Source organism: Cyprinus carpio, chromosome B22 (genome assembly GCF_018340385.1).
Source record: "Cyprinus carpio isolate SPL01 chromosome B22, ASM1834038v1, whole genome shotgun sequence".
NCBI lineage: Eukaryota > Metazoa > Chordata > Actinopteri > Cypriniformes > Cyprinidae > Cyprinus > Cyprinus carpio.
This window is the reverse complement of record NC_056618.1, coordinates 14,872,066-14,889,464: the sequence shown is the minus strand read 5'-3', so window position 1 is coordinate 14,889,464 and position 17,399 is coordinate 14,872,066. Positions and strand designations below refer to the sequence as shown.

Here is a 17,399-nt window from a genome sequence, read left to right as displayed (position 1 = left end):
CAGAATTGTCTTATATTTTTGGATATCATCTCCTGTTCCGAGGTGGGTTTTGTGTATTTTCTGCAGACCTCCTCACTGTGATGGGTCATAACCACACATCCAGACCATCCATCTGCAGATGTAGGGAAACTTCAGGACACAAAAGCGCACACCTCAGCAGTCTCCTCAAGCCGAGGAGATCCATCACCAAACATATGCGCTTGTCATGGGGACGTATGAATGGATGAACAAATAGGAAGGCCTGTTTATGAAGCATCCTCCACGTTTCCAGAAACCAGGCAATAAATCTGACCGTGTCAAAACGGTGCGCCCACGTCCATGGATGAGAGTTGCACGTTGGCGAGCATCTGCCCACAGAAACCCGAAGAGAACAATTCTCTGAAACACATTGCATAACAGCATTTTCTCACTCACTGTGTAGGTAAATGGCCAAATACTGCCAGCAGTTCTGCAAAATTAGCTGCTGAACTGAATTAGCAGTTTAATGTTTCGGCTACACAGGAGGTAAGCAGCTGCTAACATAAACGTACCTTAGCAGAAACATTCGTTTTCTGTCACAAGTCTTAAAAACAAAAATTATAACCTGCTAAATTACAAGCTACTTGATTTAAAGTGGTTTTAACAGTCAAGCTACCATTAAATAACAGTAAACGACTAGCTAATTGCAATAATGCTACAAATAAAAACTACTTAAGTGCAGTTAGCTAGTTTGCATCAGTTGCTATGTGAAGTTAGCTAGTTTTTCTATTAGTCTGGTCAACTGCTTTTTTTTTTTTTAAAAGTGTAGCTTAAATAGCTGCAATTTAAAATGTAAATTTAGCAGCTATATCTTCATTTCAATTAGCTAGTTTTTCTCATAGCTTGTAGTGTAGCAAACTGCTTTTTAAAAGGTAGCTTAACTACCTTTTAAACTACTTTAAATTGAGTAGCTATTCAATGTGGTTAACTAGTTTTTGTAGCTATTTCATTGCAGTTAGCTAGTTTTTGTTAGTAGCATGTAGTGTAACTAATTGTACCACTTTAAATTGACTAGCTATGTACTTTCAGTGCAGTTAGCTAGTATTTGTTTGTAGCTATTTCATTGCAGTTAAAGAGTTGTTTAACAAAGTATGTATACTTTAAACAACTAAACTGAGTGGCTATCTTCATTGCACTTAGCTAGTTTTTGCTAGTAGCTTGTGGCTTGAGTCAATGTCCTTTCAAATAGTTTAAGTTGCTCTTTTAAAAAGCAGTTAGCTACACTACAAGCTAAAAGTTAGCTTAACGTTAAACTACTTTAAATTGAGCAGCTACTTCATGGCAGTAGCTTGTATATTTAACTGCTTTTTTTTTTTTTTTTTTAAAGGTTAGCTTAACCAGCTAATATTTAAATATCTTAAATAGCTTGTATTTTCCTGTTTTATATTCAATCAGAGCAGTATAGCCTCATGTGCTAAGGTCAAATCATTTACACAAAATAAACTTTTTTAAACTTTTACGATCTCCAAAAAAGTTAAAAGGTTAGCTAACGAGCTAACTTCTTCAGAATAGGATTTGAGCTTACATACTGTATATCGTCAGATTAATATGTGAAAACAGTATGGATTAGCATTTCAAATACTATGAAATGCTATTATTGGGCATTTTATTTCATCTTACCTTTCGGGAACATTGTGAAATGAGTGAAACCAAATCAACACATCTTTCATGGTGAAGGGTGGAATATTTTTAATATACATTACAAGTTCTACATCAACCAGCAATTCATTTTTATACAGCAGGAAAATCGAATTAAATTCTATCGTCTTTTAGCCCCACATTAATGAGGCGGAAATGAATAAAAAAACGAACTGATGGCTTAATAAACGATCCGTTGAAACACTCTGAAAGAAGAAAACGTTAAGGCCGATCTTAAAGATACAATCTGTAATTGATAAAACTACATAACCTGGACCAAATCTTTAATAAATAGACACATCAACTATTGCCGCAACAATTCCAAACTGTATCACGGTTTAAGACGCCTGGGGAGGTTTAGTAATATTCAGATTCAATCCAATAGAAATTAAGTACTTGTATTATTATTATAATTATCATTATTCCACATTGTTATTGATAGCTTTGAAGAATGGCACTTGATAACCACTCGACTTTACACGTTCCTTCCAGAAAAGGTAAACAGACAATACGCACAAACAAAAATGAGTCTCTTAGTCTTTCAGACTGATGGGGATTTGGTCCAATGGCGTTGAGTCCAACCGTCGGCCATTTTTGTCTCACCGCGAACAACCCTGCGTTTCGTGGTAGAGCTCTGGAAGAAACCGCTAGGGGAGGAGTTTTGTAAAACCAGCCGATGTGTGTGGCTCCGCCCCCAGCTGAGCCATGCCCCCGATCCCTCCCCTCGTGTCCCCATTGACGAAGCCGTTGTTTACAGGATCTGCTCAGTGCTGGAAGCGGAGATGTCTAAGAGTCTCCAGGCGGCGTAAGGGTTCAACTCGTCCTGATCTCGACACAACGCCCAAACGTACATCATCCTGAGAACCTTTTCCTGTGGAATGCACAAATGCAACCATGTAAGAATTTCATGAAAACGTACATTTTTCGTTACAAAATCAAAAGATTTGTATTTTATTTTTAGTAAAATTCAGATTTTTTTTTTTGCATTAAGATTTTAAAATTTAAAAATATTTTTTATTATAAATATAAGTTTTAAAAAATGCATAATTTAGATTACTCGCAATACAGACTTTTGTTTAACTAATCACCGTAGTACAATTACTTATTTAGTTGTTACATTTAATTATTTGATTAACATTAATTATTGCGATTTTATTATTTTTTTCAAATTAGTCAGAATATATAAATAATATAATAAATTAAACAAATTTCAAAAAATAGAATTCATATTAAAGGGATAATTCATATAGTCCTTGTGTTTAATTTGAATTATGGGGGAGTTAAAATATAAAATAAATAAAATAAAAAAAAAAAATAAATAATACAAAACTTAACTATAAAAAAAACAGTTTCATATCAGATTTTTGTGGGGTGAATTATGAGATATTAATAATAATATTATTGCTATTAATATTAATTATAACAATATTCTTATAAAATTATCTAAAATAATTTTTTTTTTAAAACAATAACAATTAATATTAAATTCACATTTAATATATAGACATGATTAATTGAATATTTAAATATTTTGTATTTACACATATATATAGTTTTACTAGTAAATATAAAATAGTATATATATAATATATATATATATATATATATATATATATATATATATATATAATAAAAAAATATATCAACTAAATATTTTTTCTTAAGATATTATGCTATAATATCACATAGAAATAACTTTTACTAAAAATTTAAAAGAAAAAAACTTTTAAAAGACCACATCTACTCAAACGAAACTAAAAATAAACTTTTAAATGTTCAGATTTATTCAAACACGACAGCTACATCAGCTGTGTGAAATAAAACAGCGTTTCTAATATCCACGACCATCTGAACTCAGCGACTCGAGGGCACTGGACGGCGGAAATTAACTACAAACTCCTAACGCAGAAACATCCCTGGTGTGTCGTTACATTTGGCCTTTGAGCAGATTTATATCCGGCGATTTCTGCAAACTGCCCAGCCACGGCGGCTCCAGAGGTGAATCACGCCACTGATTCACTAGCGCTAACGGCTAACGTCATCGCTAATGCTAGCGCACACTCACCGGGTCGCCCTCCACCACTTCACCCTTCACATTACGGATGACCATCACCAGCTGAGCCTGGAAGGTGATGATGAGAACGGGACCTTGCTCCATCATCTTCCCCATCGCCAACTACAGCGAAAAAAAAACAACCGAAACGAGTTACTCCGATATCCCATTATTCTGCATTATACGTCCATCAGGACGCTCTGATGGAGTTACTGGGCCATTAGCACGCAGCAGATGGATGTTATGCATCTTTCCGATGGTTCTTACGTCAATGTTATCGATGTCCAGGATCTTGGAGTGGAACTGGACACCCATGGCTTTGGCCTGCTGGATGGGGTGAGCCAGCTGACTGTACGTCTGCAAGCAGAACCAGTGAAAGACCAGCGTTAGACCATCAACTTTACACCAGAATCTGTGATAGCAGAGGTGGTTTGTGGGACACTCACGGCCTCATAGCACCAGTCCTTCAGGACGTCCAGCTCTCCCTGGATCATGGCCTGCAAACAGAGCGAGTGTTCAGCTTTTGCTTGCCTTCAGTTTTTCGGGGTTCAAGAGCAAAGCATGCTGGGAGTTCGGTGTCTCACCTCGAGGATGTTGGGAATGATGTCTCGCTCGCACTGCTTCAGGAACGAGTCCTTGTCGAAGTTCGGATCCACCTTCAGGATCTCGGTCAGAACCTCAGACATCTCGGTTTTAGAAAACAAGCCACCTGAGAAGAGCAGAAAACACTTACGAGGATTCATCTGATTGTCCATCTATCTATCTATCTATCTATCTATCTATCTATCTATCTATCTATCTATCTATCTATCTAACTGCCTATCCATCCATCCATCCATCCATCCATCCATCCATCCATCTTTCCGTCTATCCATCCATGTCTGTCTATCCACCCATATCTATCCATCCATCTATCTGTCTCTCTCTGCCCATCCATCCAACCATCCATCCATCCATCCATCCATCTGCCCATCCGCCCATCCATCCACCCATCCACCCATCTATCTATCTATCTATCTATCTGTCCATCTAACTGCCTTCCGTCCATCCGTCCCCCATCCATCCATTCCATCCATCCATCCATCCCATCCATCTAACTGCCCATCCATCCATCCGTCTATCTATCCGTTCTATCTATCTATCTATCTATCTATCTATCTATCTATCTATCTATCTATCTATCTATCTAACTGCCCGTCCATCCATCCACCCATCCATCCATCTATCCATCCAACTAACTGCCCATCATCCATCCATCCATCCATTAACCCACCCATGTCCATCTATCTATCTATCTATCTATCTATCTACATACATAAAACCCACCCATGTTCCTGTCTATCCATCTATCCATCTGCCCATCCATCCATCTATCCACCATCAACCCCACACATATACACACATCCATCTATCCATCCATCTGTCCATCCATCTATCCATCCATCTGTCCATCCATCTGCCCCTATCCAGATCCATCCATCCATCCGTCCCATACATACAAATCTATCCACATCCATCCATCAATACAACCATCCATCCATCGTCCATCTATCTATCTATCTATCGATCAGTCTATCTATGTATATATCGTCTATCTAACTGCCCATCCATCCATCCATCCATCCATCCTATCTATCTATCTATCCATCCATATATCATCTATCTATCCATCCATCCATCCTGTATCCCATCCTATCCATCCATCCATCCCATCCATCTATCTATCCCCATCTATCCATCCTATCCATCCATCTTATCTTCTGTCTATCCATCCATCCATCTATCCATTTATCTATCTATCATCCATCCGTCCATCCATCCATCCCTATCCATCATCCATCTATCTATCTGCCCATCCATCCATCCATCCATCTAACTGCCCATCCATCCATCCATCCATCTATCTATCTATCTATCTATCTATCTATCTATCTATCTATCTATCTATCTATCTATCTATCTATCTATCTATCTATCTATCTATCTATCATCTATCTATCTATCTAACTGCCTATCCATCCATCCATCATCTATCTATCTATCTATCTATCTATCTATCTGCCTATCTATCCATCTATCTCATCCATCCCGTCTGTCTGTCTATCTATCCATCCATCCATCCATCTATCCATCTATCCATCTATCTATCTATCTATCTGTCAGTAATGCTAAGCAGAAATGCAGTGGTGTTCTTACCGATGATGTCAGTCATTTTGTCAGTGACGGCGCGGGACGCTCTGATGAAGGCGTTGTCACTCTCGTCGTACTTCATCTTCATCTCAAAGAACCCTGGGAGGAGGACAGCACATGAAATGACTCGGGATAATAACATGACACATATTGTCAGTTGTTCTCTCAGTACAACAATCTGCCGCCAAAACAAACGTGTCACATCATGCTTCGGGCAACACGCAGCCCTTCCTGTGGAAAAGCGTTCGATCGTGAAGGGAAAACAGTCTCGGCCGCTCGTTACTGAGTCTCATTATCACGGCGCTTAACGAGCCTCTAATTGATGCAGTGAACTCTTCAACACAACTAACACCTGGAGCTGCTCCTGAACAGAGCAGCGGTGAACATACAGCAGATCCCTGCAGCACGGCGCCATCTATTGATCACACATGAGCATTTCAGTCAAACTCACTGTTAAAAACAACATTGTTGTCCTTGAAGTCCTTCCACTGCTGATACCATTTAGAGTCCTTGTGCAGCACGACACCCATCGCCTCCCTTTAAGAGAGAAAGAAAAACACCTGAAAACAATCTTGCAATACACACACATACAGTATATATTAACAAAAAATCATAGTTTCATGCATTTACATTCATATAATTTATTACATATGTAAACATATTTAATACATAAACAACATATTTTTCTTAAATATATACATGCATGTATGTGTATTTATATGTACATAAAAAATATACACAATACACAAACTATATATAATAAATATATTTTATGTAAACAAAACTTTGATTTATTTTGGATGCGATTAATCGTTTGACAGCACTAATATATAAATATATATATATATATATAAATATATATATATATATATATATATATATATATTTCATTTAAAATGCTTGTCCAGAAAATAATTACTTATTCGTTTTATTTTTTAATCATGATTTAACAAAAAAATTATTTGTTAGTTTTTTTTCTTAATATGTCTTTATAGTTTTTATTCGTTTTATTTCAGTTTTAGTTTTAGTTATTTAAGTATATCAATGGTAAGCATATGTTTTAGTATATTTAATTATTTTAGTACATCAAGTATATCATATTTTCTATATTTTAGAAGTTAAAGTAATTTGTCGTGTAGTGACATCATTTATAATAACATAACTAAATATTAATAGTAACTACTAAATATTTTATCTGGTATAATGGACAATGAATATCATGCAGCCCAACATACAAAGAAATAAAAGTTTTTTTTCTTTGCAATATGCAACAATATAGATTCTGGTCATAAAAATAGCCCTTGAGATGTGACCTACTCGTTGGCCTCAAAGACTTTGGCTTCTGCGCCTCCTGCCTTCGATGAGAAATCGCTCCTCTTCCTCAGTCTGGTGGGCGGCCGGTACGGGCCGATCTGTCCGAGGTCACCGATCTCTTTCTTGACGCTCTCCACACCCTGAGGACAACAAGAGTTGAAACTTTTAAGCTATGCAGTTCATTCATATGCCACTTTCACAACATACATGCAAGAAACAGCCAGATAATTCATAGCCTATAACATAATCAGCATTTCTATAATGTGAAAACTCAATATGATGACACGGACCTGTGATATCGCTCGGAAGGCTCCGGTCTTTCCAAATTTTTCTCCACCTTTAGACACCGTCTCCGCCGACTGTTTGGCGCTTTTGGCCGCTTCCTCCATGCCTTCTTTGATTTTCTTTCCGATGTCTGAGCGGCCGACCTCTTCTAAACCCTGAGGAGAAATGCACGGAATTAGCATGAATCAGCTCCTAAAATATTTGCTTTGCAGAATGTTAAAATAGCACAACATGCATTGAATGACAAAAACACTGAGCAATCATCCAAGTCACCAAGTCAGTTTAATACAAGATAAATCCAAATGAACAGAGTAAAAAATTTACCAAAAAATATCACCATACTTCCTAGATGAATAATTAGATTTAGAATTGCAACATTTCTTATTTTGGTATTACACGTTTTCTAAAATATTTTGTTAAAATATACACATAAGGCATTATCTAATTAAATATGACACTAATTTGCTAACATTTCCAGAGCAGAAATCTGCAAAGCCAGGTTTAATATTATTGTATCACTTTGTTGACATATTAGAGTCAAAGGTTTTTATAGAAGGGATTTTGGATATATCTTTTATCACTCCAAAAATCAGAAGAATACTGTCAATAGACAGAAAAAACCAATGTTTTTAGGGATAAAATGTTGTAAATAAAACAGGTGAATGATATTTATATATTAAAAAAAACAGCAGAAATGCTCAGAATACAAATGGGAATAAAACTGTAAAACTTGGTGCATGTAAGTGCTGCTGAAGTTGAGAAAAAACTCATTTTGAAGAAATCACCTTTCAAGATGATATACTGTAATTGAAATCTACAGAGGCAAATAGTGCAGCAATAAACCATGCAAATGATATATGAACGAACCCCACAGTAAAAACCTGCGGAATATAGATAGGAATAATGCTGTAATAATACTGAAGTGGAGAAAAACTAATTTGGAGGAAATCACCTTTCAAGATTTCTATTGTAATTTATATCTACAGAAGCAAATAGATAAAGTGCGATTATAAAACCATGCAAACAATAAATGAAGAAACCCCTCATTAAAGATCTTCAGGATATAGATAGGAATAAAACTGTAAAAATTTGTGCTTGTAAGTGCCACTGAAATGGAGGAAAAAAACTAATTTTAAAGGGATACTCCACCCCAAAATGAAAATTTTGTCATTAATCACTTACCCCCATGTCGTTCCAAACACGTAAAAGCTCTGTTCGTCTTCGGAACACAATTTAAGATATTTTGGATGAAAACCTGGAGGCCTGTGACTGTCCCATAGACTGCCAAATAAATAACAGTGTCAAGGTCCAGAAAAGGTATGAAATAAAACAGCGCATCCTTGTGGTGGAGAGACACAGAGGAGACCGTTGACAAACGGTTAAACTGTTATTTACTTGGCAGTCTATGGGACAGTCACAGGCCTCCCGGTTTTCATCCAAAATATCTTTAATTGTGTTCCGAAGACAAACAAAGCATTTACGGTTTTGGAATGACATAGGGGTAAGTGATTAATGACAAAATTTTCAATTTGGGGTGGAGTATCCCTTTAAGGAAATTGCCTTTTAAGATTTGCATTGCAATTGAAATCAACAGACGCAAAAACACAAAAGTCCAGCAAAATAAAAAAAAAATTATGTTTTTGTTTTTTATGACATGGGGGTAAGTGATAAATGACAAAATTTCCATTTTGGGGTGGAGTATCCCTTTAAAATTAGTTTTTTTTATCCATTTCAGTGGCACTTACAAGCACAAATTAGCCTTTTAAGATTTGCATTGCAATTGAAATCAACAGACGCAAATAGACAAAGTCCAGCAAAATAAAATTAAAAAAAAATGTTTTCCTTACACGAGTCTGAAAGAAAACATGTTATGGAAGCAAAACAGACCACATCTCAAAACTGACTGAGTGTTAATTTAGTTATATTAATTTATAACATTGACAGTAAAATTAAATCCATTAAAATCAGATTTGTTAGTTGAAATAAAACAAAAGTTATAAAAATTTCAGCTAGTTGCCAAGCCAACTTTATGTACTGAAACTGAAATAAAATAATGAAAAACTATGTAGACACACACACACACCATACATATATATATATATATATATATACATATATATATATATATATATATATATATATATATATATATATATATATATATATATATATATATATATATATATATATTATATATATATATAATTACAAAAACAACACACAACATTATTAAACATTTAGCTAAAATTAAAACAAACAAAAATTCTAAACATAAAAACTAAACTTTAAAACATTAATGAAATCTATGATAGTATCTGAGTGAATTGACACTGAATTAAAACAAACAAACAATGGTTTTCCACATAAAATCAGAACTGAATCCAACAGATTATTTTGCAACGTAATCCTTCACAGAACATGGCAGTCCTTCAGTGCAAATACTCTGCAGAAACATAGCGTTCAGCACTTACGCAAATCACTGCACGTTTAACGAATAGCTTACATAAAAATAAATGTGCTCCGAAATGAGAAAAATTGCACGTCAGCGTTAATTACACTCACCTCCTTCACCGTCTCTGATATCGTCCCGAGTGTTTTCTTCAACACTTCAGAAGTTTTAACTGTTTCGGACTCAATGGTTTTCTGTAAGACAACCACAAAAGCACAATTTCACGCTAGAGAAACGGCATGTTGGCTATTCTAGAGTCGCGTTAGGCATAAAATCGTACATATTTCCTCCTGGCCTGCTTGAGGGCGTCCGATTCCTCCAGCTTTTTGGCCTCCTCGCGGAACTTCTTGATGTTCTCCTTCATCTCCTTGTTCTTGCTCAGTTCCTGCTTGAGATTGTCCAGAAACTCTCCAAGGAAGCCCCTCCGACCGCCACCGGAGGACATAAACCTTGCCTGCGGATGACATGCATGTAATAAAAAAATGCTGTATAATCACAGTTTTCCCCAAAAAAACACGAGTGACGTGCGACCCTCACCTGCGCCGTGGCAGCCGCCGGGCCACATATCCTGTACACGTGAGCTCTGTCGTACAATGACGCATACTGACGAGCAACTAACAGCGCAGAACTTCTTCTGACACACAGCTGAGGAGAAAAACATGCATAATAATACAGTATTTCCATAATTATGAATGAAAAACACCATCTAGAGACAGTTTTGCCACAGATAAACATGCTCAGGAATTGATGTCACAAGATTTTATACATAATTTACTTATATATCATGATACTCAGATGCTTCTCCAAAAGATACCATGGTGTTTCCATGGTACACATCCAAAAAGCATGGTAAAACCATGGTACTTTATGACTAATAATGACTGAGGTCTAAACACAAGTATTTTATTTTTTTGTGATTTGTACATACGTAATATGATTTAAGAGCTTCGTTTGTTGTTATTAGAATATGTAATGTTGCATCAAGGCCAGAATCATGTTTCATAAGCATGACTGATCAATCTAGTCACGTTTCTGCATCATAAACGCGCTGTTCCAGTGAACCAAGCGCGCGCTCTTGCTGCTTTAATCGCGGACATTGTGTTTATCATACCGACATCAATCGCGCTCTTAATGAGCGCTTAATAAACAGTTTAAATGACAAACTCACCTGGTAACACTGACACAAGGAGGCCGCCATCTTTGAAGCGCTGTGAGTGACCCGTTTGGCTGGTGACCTTGCGACGCAATTCCGCGGGAGGAGCGACGTCTTTGGCCAGCCAATGAACAGACGCCTGTTCTCTGACGTCTCGTTATGCATAATATATTACATGATAATAATATCATATATATATATATATATATATATATATATATATATATATATATATATATATATATATATATATATATATATGAAATTATTATTTTATTAATTATTATTTATTATTATTAATTGCATATTTAAAGATAGAAAGACAGACATCCTTTAAGCTTATTTTTATTCAAATATTTCCCCTCAAGCATAGTAATACACAATAATGTATCATTTTTTTGTCATTAGAAAACTAACTGTTGTATTTTTGTAAATAATACAACAGAAAAAAAGTGTCAACATATTCCTTGCTGTCATATGGCAATTATTTTATTATTTTGTACAACCTTTTTTTCCGCTTACAGTAACACAATAGACATTTTGCTTTCAGTTGACGTTTTTCATTTCTGTCAACTTTACAATTTTTAAAGCTAAACTTAATTATAATGAATGTATGAATAATGTTGAACGTGGAAATTAAGCTTAGACTCAAAATACCACAAAAATATTTAATAATAATAATAATAGAGAACTATAAACCACCATAAAACAAACAGACAGCCCTAATGCTGAATTAATACAATGATATGAAACACTTTGTCTTGTATTTTCTTTTCTTTTTAAGTTAGTTGTAGTTTATCATCAGGCCTTCTCCCAACCCCGCCCCCAAAAACACATCAGCCAACCAGATGTCAACTAACCTGAGCATTTAAACAGATTGACAGGCAGGGAGTGTGCTGATTGGCCAAAATAAGTTTTCTTTCCCAGAAACACATGATTTCTCACAACACCGATTTTAGTGAAAACACACTTAAAGAAGTCCAAAAATAAAAGTATACAGAAAATGCAACTTATAAAAATATAGGCTACAACCAACTGTCTTTTAATGTATTGTGCCCAAAATGTAAAAAAAACTTTCTTTAAGATATATAAAAACATTTTAACATAGTTGCACGTTCACTTGATCAGCCGTTTCTAGCCATGCAGCTTTTTTCACGGGTTTTATGACAACTGTGCCTTTTATGGTTATTAGTAGAACCTTAAAACATTACAATACAAAATTGCTCTTTAAAGCTTCAAAAAACATTTACTCATTTGAGCTAGCAGGGCTGTATTAGCAGCTTAAATTTGATTTACAGTTAATGCTATCATTAAAATACACTTACGTATCAAAATGATTGCGCTATTATATTTAGTACGCATGCGCGCAGCAGCACTCCTTCACTCGTGAAGCTCCGCCCACTCCTAACAGTAAAATGGATATATTTGCATGACTTTCTAACATTTACAGATGAAAAATATACCTGTGATGTGTCATTTATGCAGTGAGGAAAACACAACGTCTCAAATGCATTGATATTCATGTGTTTGCCATGGTTAAGTGCAAATCAAATTATCCTGACACATCTAACTTGGATCAAATTAGTGAGATTGCGTGAACTCAAATTGTCGCATCGCTTCATGTGACGGAGATGCATGCATTGGTACAGATGGCGGATAAAACATGTTATTTTGCTTCATTTCGCTTTCTTGTCTCAGTCGCGCTAATTTTTCCATCTCTCGTCGCAGCTCCACATTTATGGCGTTCTCCTCTTGTAGTCTCTTCTGTTCCTCGACTAGCTTCTTACGATGCTGTTCGATCATCCAAATCTTCTTCTGAGTTGCTACTTTTTCCGGTGTGATGGCCTTTTGGGCGTTGCGTTCGAACATTCTGTTGCTTTCATCGAGAGGGACCTTCGTCTGGAGCACCAACGGAAAACTTTTGCGCAACAAACAGTTCTTGCGAGGTAGCAACGGAATTACGGAGTTCATTTTGTGGTGGTTTTCCAGCGAATTCATGATCGCTGAATCGGCGCTAGTTGCGCTGAGGTTGGAGCTGAAGTTCTGGGTGAGCAGCAGCAGTGTGAACGCCGAATTCTCGATGGCGTCCTCCAAACATCGCAACGTCGACCTTCCTGGTTGTGCGAAGTCGTCAGAAAACGTTGCACCAATTCCAGAAATAATACGTTCAAGTTTGTCCCTGAGTCTCTGCGCCTCGTCCGCGTCTTCAGCTTCATGTAGGATCACAAAGTCGTAAAACGTTTCTTCTACGTCGCTTTGACTCAGTTCTGGAGAGCTAAAACTGATAGGTTTAGTTGTCGGTTTGTGATCGTTAGCGTTTAGTGGTTGAGCGTGAAGTTTGTCGCCATCGTTTGGGGAAGACGAAAAATTGAGATTCATGTTTTTGGATGTCACAAGTTGGGAGCTTCCATTGCGGTCTAGACACTGCTTCGACTTTGTCGCTTCATTGACTTCCGCTGTCGGTAGCTGGTTCTTTGCACAAATATTGGTTGACGTTTCACAATTTGTTGGTGTTTGTAGACTCATTGGCTTTGCTTCTTCCATATTGGATTCTGTAGCAGTTGGCGAACTAATTTCGATACTGTAATGCGAGCTTGATTGCTGAGATGATGGAGGGCCATTGTTTTGACCTAGCGACGTCAAATTGTACATTTCGGTATGAAGTTCGGTATTGGATTCATTGATAATGTCAGGCCCGCAGACTTGCTTTACTTCCTTCTCGAAGTCTAAACCAGCCATTCTGCTCGACGCAAGAGCTTCGCGGTATGCTTGATCTCGTAGCGACTTGTCGCACAATCTCTCCTGCACCAAAACGTCAAAAATTCTTGCGATATCCAATAACGTATTTGCATCTGTTGACTTAAAACCGCCAATGTGGCTACTGTTCACACATTCTCCGTGCATTTTGACCATTTCGGCTAAGTATTTTCCAATGCTGCTATCGCTGTTAGCCGTTAGCTTAGCGTGCGCCTCTCCAATCTTCTTAAGGAGAATCAAGCACATGGCATTCACCATTTCATCGGCCCGTGTGTGGAGCATTTTGAACGTCAGGCTGACCCATCGATCATGACCAGCCTGGGAAATGATCTCAAATGCCTTGGCGAGATTCGCGAATCTTTGATCCACAAGATCTGCTCCACCGTCTTCCATTGTTTACGCAAATACTGCCGATCATATGTGAATATGTGCTCTCATATGACATGTTCAAGCCATTCCATTCAATCTGAAGTCACTTAGATGAGTGTGAGCTCCCGAATGCTGAAAGACAAAGTGAAGTCTATTTCAATATAAATTGAATAACAAGTTTTTAAAACATTATTTCTGAATGTTCTCTGAACGTTCTGAAATGAGCAGTAACATTTAAAAATATCATTTAAAAAAAAAAATCCAACTGAAATGTTTTAGAAACCTTTCTGTTTACATTGTTCCATTAAAAATGCATCAATAACATTTTTGTGCTAACGTTTTGAGAACATTATTACCAGATAACTTTGAACAGGCGTTCTATTATTATTATTATTAGTTCACCCAAAAATGAAAACTTGATGTTTATCTGCTTACCCCCAGGGCATCCGAGATGTAGGTGACTTTGTTTCTTCAGTAGAACACAAACGAAGATTTTTAACTCAAACCGTTGCAGTCTGTCAGTCATATAATGTAAGTGGATGGGAATCGAGGCTAAAACATACAATAATAAAAAAAAAAAAAACATCAACAAAACCAAATTAAACCCTGCGGCTCGTGACGATACATTGATGTGTAGACACACAAAACAATCGTTCTGTGCAAGAAACTCACAATGTCCGAACTGTAAGAACTCTCCTGAGCGCGCTCTCAGCACCAGGAGCGTAAGGTGTCTTCTTCTTCTTCTTGCTTTATGGAGGATCGCAGACTTATAAGTGCATTACCAGCACCTATCTTTCAAGTGGACCATTGACACTATATATACAATCTCAATTAGGAGTGTAAATGGTGCACTTGAGAGGTAGGTGGCGGTAATCCATGTAAGCCCCTGATATACTTCAAATGAAATTGAAGAACGAACTGATATGACGTCATTTCAAACACATTCCGAAGTTCATTTTGAGTTCGTTTCGGCAGTTCGAAACAGCTCACCAAAGCGCGCTTTCTGGGGGAGTTCGTTTGGCTCCTAAACACCTTTGAGCTTCTATTGATCCGTGACGGTTACGCAGTCAGTGGGTGTGTTCTGAAACTCCACCTTCTTTGACGTGCGATTTTTTTCCCCCCGTTTCGATTCTCATTCTACTGAGGTCCGAGAGGAGAACAACATCTCCTGAATACACTGGAGTGTCGAACAGCTGAGCTGGCACAAATATATCCACACCTGTACGATTGCTCACGGAGAGACTTTAAAGATTCAGAGAAAGCATTTCATTCCTAGAAAGAAATTGCAACGAAGCTTGGTGTCGACGACCCAGAGTTATGCAAAAAGCGACGCAGAGAAACATCCAAGACAAGTTTTCCAAAGCCATGAAAGGAAAGAGTAAAGATAAAAGGTAGCAAGAACCAAATACACGTTTCAAATAAATGTTACACCATACTGCTGCTGCTGCTATTGTTTTTCTTTCAATAAGTGAATTTAAAGGGTACAATAAATGAAATGGCAAACGAACATACAATAATAAACCTAATATTAAATCATGACACCACATAAAATATAAAAAGGTGTAACAATATATCCAGTTTAATAAAATAAACGAACACTAATAAAATAAAGTAAATAAAGTTTTTTTCCCACACCATGCTAAAGTTTTCAGACTATGAGACATTCACACTTCCCATAAAGGACTGATTATGGTTCTTTTGTATTGCAAATATGGTACTTGACTCTGAACTGCTGCTAATCATTATTCTTTTGTCTTTAATATTCTGACCATTGGGCCCCATCTCACACCTAGATTGTCTACACTTCATTATTTCATCATTGTTGTGTTTAGGGGATACATGCGAGCGTCGCGACACATGTTTACATTAATCTACACCCACGTCCAGCAGCGCGGGGGTGTTGGAAAGTTCTGAAACAGTATACCATCGCCCAACCTTTTCTAACTTCTTTTAGCCCCCAAACAAAGAACAAAAACGAACTTCGTTTGAAGTATATCGGGGCCTTTATAAGTCTGCGATCGCCATAAAGCAAGAAGAAGAAGACGCCTCATGCGCCTGCTGCTCAGGAGAGCTTTAACAGTTCGAATGAATCAGAGGTAAAAAAAAAACTATATAAATACTGTTCGTTTTGTGTCTTTACACATCAATGTATCGTCACGAGCCACAGGTTTTAATTTGGTTTTGTTCGTGTATGTTTTTTTGTTGTTTTATTGTATGTTTTATCCGTGATTCCCATCCACTTACATTATAAGACTGATAGACTGCAACGGTTTGAGTTAAAAATCTTAATTTGTGTTCTACTGAAGAAACAAAGTCACCTACATCTTGGATGCCCTGGGGGCAAACACATAAACATCACATTTTCACTTTTGGGTGAACTATCCCTTTAACCTCACTAGAAGCACCCTTGTTCATAACTTCAAGAGAACCTCAGTTAGCTCAAGTTCTGAGAAGGCTTCCTGTAATCTGGGTTCACTGACTAGATCATATTAAAAATGGCGTATGAATGATAACTTAGAATATCAAGACCTGAATTATAATAATAATGATCCCAAATGAGTGTCTAACGTCTTGGCTGCTTTCTTCAGATAGTCTAAATGACAGTCAGACGTGTTCACCAAATAATTCACAGGTATGATACTACACCATTCAATGTATTTGATAAATGCGATAAAGAAACACAAAAGACCGTGTGTCTTACCAGTTTGTGATAGTTCTGCGGTCGAACCTGTAGAAATGGACTGATTAGCAAACATCAAGAGGTTTATGGTACCTGCTATTTAATATCTAAAACATTAGGTGACACAAGGATGTTTTAAAGACTGAATGTTAGTCTTTCCGCTTTCTCTTGTAATGCGGAAGAAGGTCAAAAACTGTGGACTTCTGTAGGATAGTAGTTTCTGATGACCAGAAGATGGCAGTAAAATTGACCAGGAAAAGTTTTGAATTTAACTACCTGTTGATTTTCAGATTTTTTTCTTTACGCAGTTTAGGCTACATTTTGCTAAACAAAAATATATATATATTAACATTAACATGGTTTTAATATTTATATTTGAAACAAATGTTTTTTTTTTTTTAAGTTCTCAAACAATTAGGATTTAACATTAAGAAGGTTATATCATTAATTTCATAAATGTACTGTTTGCATATTACTTGACATTGAATCTATA

At 36.7% G+C, this 17,399-nt stretch overlaps 2 protein-coding genes across 3 annotated transcripts; both read right to left on the bottom strand.

Moving 5' to 3' along the window:
- Positions 1 to 1,682: 1,682 nt before the first annotated feature.
- Positions 1,683 to 11,234, bottom strand: LOC109066565 (mitochondrial import inner membrane translocase subunit TIM44-like). 2 transcript variants are annotated; one of them, XM_042749310.1, is made up of 13 exons: positions 11,116 to 11,234; positions 10,485 to 10,592; positions 10,228 to 10,401; positions 10,061 to 10,141; positions 7,504 to 7,653; positions 7,217 to 7,353; positions 6,351 to 6,436; positions 5,906 to 5,998; positions 4,294 to 4,418; positions 4,156 to 4,206; positions 3,977 to 4,066; positions 3,722 to 3,832; positions 1,683 to 2,527 (listed from the first exon to the last, which is right to left on the bottom strand). In XM_042749310.1, the coding sequence occupies exons 1-13, from the start codon at positions 11,143 to 11,145 to the stop codon at positions 2,408 to 2,410; spliced, it is 1,356 nt and encodes a 451-aa protein (XP_042605244.1). In that variant the 5' UTR covers positions 11,146 to 11,234; the 3' UTR covers positions 1,683 to 2,407. The 2 variants fall into 2 exon arrangements, with proteins under 2 accessions (XP_042605244.1, XP_042605242.1); XM_042749308.1 differs by lacking the exon at positions 11,116 to 11,234 and adding an exon at positions 10,876 to 11,066.
- Positions 11,235 to 11,567: 333 nt separating this feature from the next.
- Positions 11,568 to 17,129, bottom strand: LOC109066569 (TIR domain-containing adapter molecule 1-like). Its single transcript, XM_019083595.2, has 2 exons — positions 16,928 to 17,129; positions 11,568 to 14,358 (listed from the first exon to the last, which is right to left on the bottom strand). The coding sequence occupies exon 2, from the start codon at positions 14,248 to 14,250 to the stop codon at positions 12,682 to 12,684; it is 1,569 nt and encodes a 522-aa protein (XP_018939140.2). The 5' UTR covers positions 14,251 to 14,358; positions 16,928 to 17,129; the 3' UTR covers positions 11,568 to 12,681.
- Positions 17,130 to 17,399: the final 270 nt, after the last annotated feature.

Bases quoted from the DNA above. Each gene is read 5' to 3' on its own strand.
- LOC109066569 (XM_019083595.2), bottom strand. From the start codon at position 14,250: ATGGAAGACGGTGGAGCAGATCTTGTGGATCAAAGATTCGCGAATCTC.
- LOC109066565 (XM_042749308.1), bottom strand. From the start codon at position 10,956: ATGCTTATGAAACATGATTCTGGCCTTGATGCAACATTACATATTCTA. The intron at 4,067-4,155 runs GTGAGTGTCCCA...TTCTGCTTGCAG, and splicing joins AGGACTGGTGCTATGAGGCC to ACGTACAGTCAGCTGGCTCA. The intron at 3,833-3,976 runs GTAAGAACCATC...TTTTCGCTGTAG, and splicing joins TGGACATCGATAACATTGAC to TTGGCGATGGGGAAGATGAT.